This window comes from Podarcis filfolensis, assembly GCF_964270895.1.
Source record: "Podarcis filfolensis genome assembly, chromosome: Z".
Classification (NCBI taxonomy): Eukaryota; Metazoa; Chordata; class Lepidosauria; order Squamata; family Lacertidae; genus Podarcis; species Podarcis filfolensis.
Genome location: NC_139617.1, coordinates 35,700,745 through 35,711,369, shown reverse-complemented (window position 1 = coordinate 35,711,369; position 10,625 = coordinate 35,700,745). Strand labels below are relative to the sequence as shown.

At 46.0% G+C, this 10,625-nt stretch overlaps 1 protein-coding gene across 3 annotated transcripts in view; it reads left to right on the top strand.

The window, feature by feature from the left end:
• The first annotated feature begins 110 nt into the window (after positions 1–110).
• DDX31 (DEAD-box helicase 31) overlaps positions 111–10,625 on the top strand; it is a 66,552-nt gene continuing 56,037 nt past the window's right edge. Inside the window, exons 1-8 of one of the 3 annotated variants that reach the window (XM_083596389.1) lie at positions 111–393; positions 2,650–2,897; positions 3,440–3,515; positions 5,132–5,175; positions 6,592–6,662; positions 7,950–8,014; positions 8,464–8,508; positions 9,985–10,026. In XM_083596389.1, the coding sequence (XP_083452515.1) occupies positions 292–393; positions 2,650–2,897; positions 3,440–3,515; positions 5,132–5,175; positions 6,592–6,662; positions 7,950–8,014; positions 8,464–8,508; positions 9,985–10,026 (693 nt within the window). In that variant the 5' untranslated portion in view covers positions 111–291. Of the gene's footprint in view, positions 2,160–2,230; positions 2,898–3,439; positions 3,516–5,131; positions 5,176–6,591; positions 6,663–7,949; positions 8,015–8,463; positions 8,509–9,984; positions 10,027–10,625 lie in introns of all 3 variants that reach the window. The other 2 variants (XM_083596390.1, XM_083596388.1) reach the window with 2 other exon arrangements.

Here is a 10,625-nt window from a genome sequence, read left to right as displayed (position 1 = left end):
CGGCCCTGCAGCACCTTAAAGACTAAGACACTCTCGATTATGTATAACTTTTCCTAACGCAGAATCCACTACACTTCTCCTTTTCTGCAAGGGATCTTATTAGACACCTATGTTTGGGGTCCTTCTCCTTCCAACATACGCACGTGGGTGCTGGTGGGGTAATGACTCAAGTGTGCAAAACTCTGGGAGTCTGTATTGGGAGTTACTACTGCTGTTCCCCTAAAAGCCTGGTATTAAATCGATTTCTGGGTCCCCTAACTCCCTGTCAGAAGTGCTTCGATTCAACCAGCCATGGAATGCGATGAGGGGCTGTTCATCAACGTCTGCCAGCGTCCTTCAGGTTTGCATCCCCGCACTCAGCAGAGGACAGCCTCAAAGCCACAGCATGGCAAGGCAAAAAAGGTATGCTTGTTTGAGGTTGCTGGTGAGGGAGAAAGCGTTTTGGGGGAAAGAGGGCCGCCAGAGTGAACGGAGTTGGAGCAGCTCCTGTACCTACCGCAGTTGGGGCGTTTTAGTTTAGGTTGGGAGTTAGGTAAGGATGTGGGTGAGTGAGATGTTTAAAAATATATATATGATCAAGGAGCTGGAGGAACTCCCCTAGTATTAGGAAAGGCTGCAACATGTTTTAATGGTTTTATTAAGATTTTACTGTGTTACAAAAGTACATACAGTGTCTTTGATTTAAGTTCGTAGAGTTGAAAGGCTGCAATATTTGAGGCTAATTTATTTAAGGGAAAAGGCTGAATAAGGGAGGACATGGTAGAGGTGTATACAATTATGCATGGTGTGGAGAATGGGTTTATCTACCCTTCTCATAAAACTAGAACGTGGGGTCATCCAAAGTAGCAGAAAGGTGGGAGATTCAGGGCAGACTGAAAGAAGGATTTTTTCACACAGGGCACAATTAAACTATGGGATTTGCTCCCACAAGTTGTACAGTGATGGTGGTCAGGGCAGTGATCTGGCCCTGGGGCACCAATCTCAATGGGGGGGTGCGCTCACATTATGACACTTGGTTTTTTGGGGAATTTGAAAAGTTCCTCAATATGAATTAGATCATCTTGGAGAGCCATTGTGGTGTAGTGCTTTGAGGTGTTGGACTAGACCTGGAAGACCAGGTTCAAATCTCTTCTTCTATGACTTGGGAGCCAGTCACTGCCTCTTGGCCTAACTAACCTACCTCACAGCATTGTTGTGGGGATTAAACAAGGTGGAAGAGAATCATGTACACCACCTTGGAGAAAAAAGATAGGATATAAATGCAGCAAATAAATTATTTGCATATCTAAGTAAATAAGAGACGTGATTTTGTAAAATATGTACAAGTTTTGTTAACCGATATAGAACATAGGGTCATAGAATCATAGTTGGGAGTTCAAGGGTCATCTGGTCCAACATCCTGCAGTGCAAGATTTTGTTCTGTACATAATATCAGCAGTCATGTTGCATGAAACTAAGGTTTTTTTCATCAAAAATGATTTCATATCACAGAAAAAGACTAGAAAAGAATCTGCCAAATTAAAAATATTTTGTTTGCATATGTCATAATCCTTTTGTGGCCATGTTTATTATAACGTGGTGCCTGAAAAGCTAGAAGTAATTTGGGGCTTTACTGTCCTCTGATAGGTCCTGGCAATGCCCCCAAACTAGGAGAGCTTTGAGTGGCAATAACATAATTAATAAATTTTCCCTCTCCATTATACTGCTGAAATATAATTAAGATTTTTAGGGAGCGGGGGCATGGATTTTTATGTGGCAGGATTGTGAAGTTAGTTTAAGTTCCGGTACTTAAGACAAATTCCTGAGCACCAAATTAATTTTATGCCTTTTGTATCAGGCTCTGGTTGGTGAATTTCAGGGTTTGCGTAAAAAAGAAAATGAAAAAGCCCTGCAGAAGTCTGCCCACCCTTGGTTTAAGTGAGCCAGATTCAGTATCTATAACAACACAACAGTAGAAGAGCTGTGCTCGATCAGGGTAGTCCAGCATCCCAGTCTCACAGTGGCCTACCAAGACACCCCAATGGGAAGCCTGCAAGCAGGGCCTGAGCACAAAAAGCAACACCAGGGGTCAGCAAACTTTTTCAGCAGGGGATTGGTCCACTGTCCCTCAGACCTTGGGGGGGCAGACTATATTTTGGAAAAAATATATGAATTCCTATGCCCCACAAATAACTCAGAGATGCATTTTAAATAAAAGCACACATTCTACACATGTAAAAACACCAGGCAGACCCCACAAATAACCCAGAGATACATTTTAAATAAAAGGACACATTCTACTCATGTAAAAACATGCTGATTCCCGGACTGTCCGTGGGCCGGATTTAGAAGGCGAATGGGCCGGATCCGGCCCCTGGCCCTTAGTTTGCCTACCCATGAGCAACACTTTCCCCACTTGTGATTCCCAGCAACTGGTATTTGGAAGTATATTGCCTCAGACACTGGTTTGAAGTTGTTGGTTTGCAACTAACCATACTTTCCATGAACCATGGTTTGTCAGTCCAAATGCCATGACAAATATGGTTAAGCAAAATCTTCTGAGTGCCAAGTCCCAGCCGCATGGGAGGTGGGAACCACACAAGCCTAGGCTCATTCCGACATTTGTTGCTGAATCTGTCCCCCTGTTCCATCTTGTTTTTCTTCCTTAAGTCTGGGCAAATAAAATTTGAATGCCCCCAGGAAGGGAATCCACTAAAGCGGAAGCCAGCTCCACCTTCGCCCCAAACCAGGAGACTTCAGAAGAAAGCTAAAAGTGGCATCAAAGAAGCAGGGTTGCCAAAGTTTCCTTCACAGAAGCCTTTAACTGATGCAAAGGACAGTGACGCCAGCGGTAACAGACCTTTTGTTAAGACTTCCTGCCTCTTCAAAAACAACCCTGAAATTCCAGACATTCAGAGGTACTTATTTTTAATCCCGCTTTTCTGATAAAATGTGGGTAACCAAAGGGAGGGAAAACTTCATGCTGAGGTGCAAAATGTGGCCCTCCAGGCCTGTCTGTCTGGCCCTAGGAGTTTCATGTAGACCACCCTCCCTAGCCACACCCTCTTTTCTTAGGCCGCACCCTTAACTAGTCTTTTTTCACAGCCCCCTTTGATGCTTTTGCCAGGCTTGATTGTGATAACTACTCTTGCTTGTCTGGATAGAAAGGGATGTGTGAGTGTGTTTAGAAGTAGCCTACAAAGGTTAACAAAACAACGACAATAACAACAACAACAATAAAAATAATAATAATACATGAATTGCTCTGCCTACTTTTGCCTCTGACCCTGCCCTACCAAAGTGGCTCTTGCCATTGTGGCCCTTGCCGCAAATGCATATGTTAGTCCCAGGTTTGGTGTACCTCTAGCACACTGGAAGCGCTCTCCCTTCTACAGACTTGGAACCATCCTTTCTAGCCATGTTTCAAGGTTGCGACTTAATAAATTAATTCCTTCTACAGAACATCAGTGAAGCAAGTGCAGGAGAAAGTTTTCACTTCAGACTCCTTTGATCAGCTGGGCCTCCATCCCCATTTGGTGGGTACTTTATTTCTTTGTGCTATGTCTCAGTAGGTGTAGGAGTAGTTAATGATATTTATTAAATGCCTTTCCTCAAAGATCCAGTGCAACTTTACAAAAGTTCCTGTTCAGTTCCCAGCATACAGCACTAAAGCATTATTTATAATGTCCGCAATACTATTTTGGTGTGCAGAGGGGCCAGCTGCCTCATTTGGAATTGTTGTTGTTGTTGTGCTAAATTAAATTTTTATACCACCCTGTATCCATAGCTGTCAACGTTTCCCTTTTTCAAAGGGAAATTCCCTTATAGGATTCCTCGCAAGAAAAGGGAAAAGTTGACAACTGTGCCTGTATCTGAAGATCAAAGATGGATACTATGTTTTATCTGGTCCAGGGATTGGAAATCTGAAATCCTCCAGAGGTTGCTGCGCTCCCACAATCTCTGACCATTGGCTCTGCTGACTGTGGCTGAAGGGAGTTGGAATCCACTAAATATATGAGGAGCCACAGATTCCCCAGCTGTATCACACTTTACCCTGTGGGGTGGGTTAGCTGGACCTTTCCCCTCCTCTGTTCCCCAGAATTAGATCATTATCATCATCGAATTAGAAGGGACCTTGGAGATCTACTCTAACTCTTTGCTTAATGCAGGATCAGAATTGCAGGATGCAGCATCTACAGCAGAAGTGGGGAGCCTTTGTCCCATGGGCCAAATTTTCCCATATGTTACTCCTTTAGTACAAAGTGGCTTGCATTGAAACTGCAGCTAAAACAAAAAGGGGTACTAAGCTCATCTTTAACAATGCCTTCTATGAAAACTTTGGCAGGTAGATGGGATGCTGCCCCCCCTGGCCCCCCGTCAATCATCTGAAGTTACTAGGGATTTGGGGGGGCTGGAACTCACTGGAACTGAGTTCTGCCACCTCTTTGTAGCATACTGGCTGCTGTGTCAGAGGTTTCAGGCTGCATGCAGCTCATTGCTTTGTGTCAGGCGCATTGGTGTTGATTGGGCAAAGAAGCATTTTTTAGGCTCCCACCCACCTGCCATAGTTGGCCCACAGATGTGGAGGCAGTCAAAATATCTGGTCCTGTAGGCCTAAAAGTTTCCCTCTCCCTGGAGAGATGGCCATCCAGCTTTTGATTATATATATCCAGCAAATGAGAGCCCACAACCTCCTGAGGGAGTCTTTTCTTAAACAGCTATTACACTCAGGGGTCAGCAAACTTTTTCAGCAGGGGACCAGTCCACTGTCCCTCAGACCTTGTGGGGGACCAGACTATATTTTGGAAAAAATATATGAATTCCTATGCTCCCAAATAACCCAGAGATGCATTTTAAATAAAAGGACACATTCTACTCATGTAAAAACACGCTGATTCCTGTACCGTCCATGGGCCAGATTTAGAAGGTGATTGGGCGAGATCCGACACCCGGGTCTTAGTTTACCTACCCATGCTTGAGAAGTTTTCCCCAAATGTTGACTGTTCCCGTTAAAATACTTGTTGCTTTTTCTTCATTCTCCTCTCTGTTTTAACATTTTTGACATGATACTGGTTTGGCTATTTCTGTCCTATTCTAGGATCAAACATATTATGCCCTAAATGTTTTATTTTTGTCTCTGCCTCCCCACCAGGTTTCAACCCTAATCTCTGTCTTAAAAATATCTAGCATGACCAGGTAAGTGTGTGGGTGTGTAATTATTGCATGAATAGAAGTTTTTATTGTAAGTTTCCTAGAGACTGCCCTTGGTTTGATGACCTAACAAATCAATTAATCAAATTTATTTTTGTTTGGAGAAAAGGCAGATTGGAAGAGACATGATAAATATGTAATTCTACATGGTGTGGAGGTAGTGAATCTCGTGATACTAGAAGTCGGGGATATCCAGTGAATGTTAGTTTTGGATGGCTGGCAAACTCTTCTTAAGATTTAGTCCCAAAGCCTGGGTACAGCACTGAGAAGGTCTTGTCCTAGGTCCCAACAGGGTGTGTTCCTGGGGATGTTGGGACACACAGGAGGAGCTTGGGAAGCGGTCTCAATAGGCAGGCGCATGGTCCTTTGGACATCCCAGTTACAAACAATAACGGCCTTTAGAAGTCATCACCAGCAGTTTGGGTTGGTGTAGGAAGCAAACAGGAAGCCAGTTTAGCTGTTTCCATAAGGGAGTTGCATGCTACCCATTAACAGCTTAGTCACAGCAATTGGGACCCTTTCTAATTTCCAGACTGGAGGTTCCCACTGCTGCACCACAGTATTTAAAGGTAGAGGTAAAGGGACCCCTGACCATTAGGTCCAGTCGTGACCAACTCTGGGGTTGCGGCACTCATCTCACTTTTTTGGCCGAGGGACAGCTTCTGGGTCATGTGGCCAGCATGACTAAGCCACTTCTGGCGAACCAGAGCAGTGCACGGAAACGCCATTTACCTTCCCGCCAGAGCAGTCCCTATTTAGCAACTTGCACTTTGACGTGCTTTCGAACTGCTAGGTTGGCAGGAGCAGGGACAGGGCAACGGGAGCTCACCCCGTTGTGGGGATTCAAATGGCCGACCTTCTGATCGGCAAGTCCTAGGCTCTGTGGTTTAACCCACAGTGCCACCCGTGTCCCTTAACCTATTATTATTTTAACAGATGTTAGTTACTTAACCAACTATTATGTATTGTGGGGGATTAGACTAGATCAGGCACGGGCAAACTGAGCCCTCCAGATGTTTTGGGACTACAACTCCCTTCATCCTTAGCTAACAGGACCAGTGGTCAGGGATGATGGGAATTGTAGTCTCAAAAACATCTGGAGGGCCGAGTTTGCCTATGCCTGGACTAGATGGATTTTGTGGTCCCTTACAGCTCTACAGTTCTAGGATTTTATTATTTAACTATTAACTGACAATTACTTGACAGAGTGACTATTATCTCATTGACTATTATCTAACTATTAATTAGCTATCATCTAACAGATTGAACCAGCATCTTTCTAGCTTACACTAATGACCAGCCAGCACTGTTAGGTGAACTAGCAACTGTTACATTCTTAATACTTTGACCTAAAATAGAACGTGTCTTGTTTTTTCTTAACTTCTCCTTTTGTTGCAAAAGTGTTCAGAAGCAAACTATTCCCATACTATTGCAAGGAAAAGATGTGCTGGTGAGATCGCAGACAGGTTCTGGTAAGTGTGGGGGAGGGGTTGTGTGTGTATATGTAGGCTGCTTGTTTGGGCTTTGCTTTAAAAGGGGGCCTACAAATAATTTTAAATACAGTCATACCTCAGGTTACAGCCGCTTTAGGTTGCGTTTTTTCGGGTTGTGGACTGCCAAAACCCAGAAGTACTGGAATGGGTTACTTCCAGGTTTCGGAAGTCGCACAGGTACAGAAGCACTAAATCGCGCTTTGCGCATGCGCCGAATCGCCGAATCGCAACCCGCGCATGGGCAGACGCGGGTTGCGAACGCTGTGGGTTGCGAATGTGCATCCCACGCTGATCACGTTCGCAACTCGAGCATCCACTGTATAGTATAAAGGAGTAGTAGGTGACCTTTGACCCTCCAGATGCTAGGCAGATGCTATTAGAGTTGTCTTTCAGCAACACATGGAGGGGTCAAAGATTCCCTGCACCTGGTGTAAAGTGACCCTTTGGTTGTACTGCATTATGTGATGGTCAGTTGTGTGGGCACTCTGTTGTCTCAGGGATCTGACAGAAGTAGGGCAGTTGATTGATTCTGGCCCACCATGGGGAAAGAACAGTGGTGATGTCATTAGCAAGCAAGCAAGCTCTGTGCTAGATTTGGGAAGCCACCTTTGATATGGCGTGTCAATGGCTAAATGTCTGGTGCAGGGACAGGGAACTTGCTGCTGCTGTCAGTTCTAGCCAGCATGGCCAGGGAAGATGGAAGCTAGAGTCCAACAGCATCATAGTTCTGTTGAGTCAATCCCATATGTTCCCACTCAACCGCTTCAATCACTGGAACTGGCAATGTTACAGGTGCCACAAAATACTTGTTCTGCACTTGTAAGGAATCAATCTTGTTGTGTGGTGGCACCTCCTGAGAGATAGATGGATGCAAAAGATGGAAGAATGCCTCTTATTTAGAAAAGACATTCCTCTCTTGAGAGATAGATGAATGCAAATGGTGGAAGAATTCCTCTTATTTAGAAGAGACATTCCTGAGAGAGACAGAGAGAAACGGGGGGAGGCTGTGGAACCTGTTTCCCCCTATGCATTGTTGGACTCCCAACTCCCATCAGCCCCAGCCAGGATGGCCAACAGACTGAGGATGATGGGAACTGTAGTCTGGCAACATCCAGAGGGTTCCCCACTCCTAATCTGAAGAATGAGGAGATATGTGAAATTGGTCTTTTATAAAGGCCTATGCTCTGGGTGTAGAAGGCAACTGTGCCTTACTCCACACACAGTTTTACTTATGACTGTTAAAATCTAATATCTTTTCTCTCAAAGGTAAAACTCTGGCCTATGGAATCCCTCTAGTACAGGCCTTGCAAAGAGCAGAGCCGAAAATAAAGGTGAGTGTGTTGAAATGGGCTTTCTCTCTCTCCACCTTGTAAAAAAGAATAGCCAGTTTTCTCAACCACTTCATATTTATCAGTAATTCTCACAACAACCTTGGATGATGTCTTTAAGGCGGAGAGCATCCCCCCCACCAGGACCAAGGACTGCTGTTCTTGCGCCTTTCACTTATGGGAGGAAAATGTTTCACTTATGTTTTAAAAATGACTATGAAGGTTGAGTTCATTGGCATGACTTGTGGCTCCCTCAGAGATTTTCTGATAGTCCCTAAAAAAGCTCTTCTGGAAGCACCATGTGAGAAAAGAGAGAGATCCAAGCAGACTCTGGCACTGCGGGGAATTGTGGCATGCTGGGTCAGTCGAAGATGACAAGGGCTCTTTCCCTTCTATCTCGCGTTCCTCTGTGTCCAATGTTGCCACTTACCCTATGCCTCTTGTTTCCATAGCGTAGTGATGGTCCATATGCTCTCGTACTGGTCCCAACCAGGGAGGTAAGTTGCTGGGCATTTGTGGCTAACTCCTAACCACACCGGTTTCATGGTTAGTAATGTTGCTAGGGGGGCAGCAGGCAGCCTTCAACCTATTTGCATGTGGGTAACAAGGAGAGAGGCATAGAGAGAGGGAAGGGGTGGTTGAAAGGGGGGAAGGAGGGAGAGAGAAGGGGTGGTGAGGAGAAGGGGAGGGAAGAAAAAGAAGGGTGGTAGAGGGCTTGCTCTGCATTCAGAAGATCTCAGGTTCCATACCCAACAGGTCCTGGTAGGACTGGGAAGGATTCCCTGCCTGAAACCCTGAGGAGCTGCTGCCAGCCAGTGTAGACAGTGTTGAGCAAGCTGGACCCACTGGCCTGACTGGGTATACCACTGGAAGGAGTGCAGAAAGCAGAAATGCCATGGTGCATCTGCACTAGTGAAACCGAATACCTTCAGTGGCCCCACCTGCAATAAAACATGTCTCTCTCATATTGGCCTCTACAGCCATAGCAGACGCTGTAACTCACCAATGGTTTGACTTTACCCCCTATGGCACATTCTTCCACTGTCTCTTGAGACAGACAAATGCAAACCACAACAATAGCAAGAGAGCCGATGGCTTTCAACCATTTTGAGTCCATGGCTGCCTTGACCAACTCCATTCCTTCTGTGGCACCCTGTGCAGGTCAGGAGCCCAGTTATGTCACCCCTTGCGTTCAGAGCTGTCGGCCTCTCACCCTTTTTCGAACACCCTCCTTTGTGGAGTGTTCCCTCAGCCTCTTTTCTTCTCTATTCTCGGGAGTCCTCCGGGCAGCTACTGTTACCGCCCTTGATCTCTGAGCTCCCCACCCCCTCCACCCCAAGGAGAGGTACCTCCTCACACTACCCCACAACGACCTGCGAAGAGGATGCTCACAGCCTTAGTGGCCCATCAGAGATTGACCAAAGGTTAACATGGGCCCAGCACCTTACCTTGGGTGGCAGCAGTGGGTGCTGCTGGGCCTGGCGGAAAGGCTCCCTTTCAGCACCAGGCACTCAGCTCCCAGGCAGGCCATGCACACAGCAAGAACAATAAAGGCCAGCCCAGCACCTGCCTGCCTGCTTGCCCGGCCTCCCACTTGTCTCTTCATTCCCAACAGCAAGGCTGGTGGCTGGCTGGGTTCCCTCACCCGCTTGCTTACTCTGAGGCCGCTTCAGCTCCTGGCAACCAGCACCCCCTGGCCAACCCCAGAGGCACCATTCACTTAGGGAGCTTGTAGCCAGGGCAGCTGCAACAAACAGCTGTGCAAGGCAGAGATGAGAGGGCACTGAGGGAGGGAAGGAAAGAGGGTCAGAGGCCAGTGTTGCCCAAGACACCCCTGGGCATCATTCAAGGCACCCCAGGGTGCCACAGCACACTGGTTGAAAACCACTGGTTTATGCCAAAGGAGAATGGTGTTTTAATGCAAATTTTGTGTGAATGTGTATTAATTTGGTTTAATCCCTTCTTTTCTCCAGCTAGCTCTGCAGAGCTTTGAAACTGTCCAGAAACTGTTAAAGGTAAAGATTTACTTTTGGGGAAGTAGGAGTCATTTTAAGTTCTGTGTTGTTCAACTTTTGATTTCCTGATGTTGTTGGACTGTAACTCCCATCGTCTCCAGCCAGCTTAGCCCAATATTTAGGGATGATGGAAGCTGTGGTCCACAGGTGTCATGAGACCCATGGTTGAAGATACTGTTTAGAGAAGGAGATACGAGATAATTAGAGAGAAGCTTGGGGTGCAGAGAGGTAGCCAGAGGTTCCTCAATCTTCTTCAGCTTTCCCCGTCTGTCTTGGGATGGGGGATTCTGAATGGTCAAATTCAGCATACATTGGCCATGCTTGCCCAACAGAATGTAAAGTTTAGCAATGGTTCTGATACTGTACAGCCTTTGTATAGCACTGTATTAACATATACGATAATGGGTGCATGTGTCTCTCTGTACCTACAATAGTTCCCTGGTCACTTGGAGACAAATGCATGCTTGCCGTAGGTGATCAGCTGTGCTGTTTGGGGGTGAGGGGTGCATGTTCATGTAACATTAAGCCATTGTTTAGCATTACTTCCTTACAAGACCAACATCATGGACAAAGGTGGGATCCTGTCCGCATTGACTTGT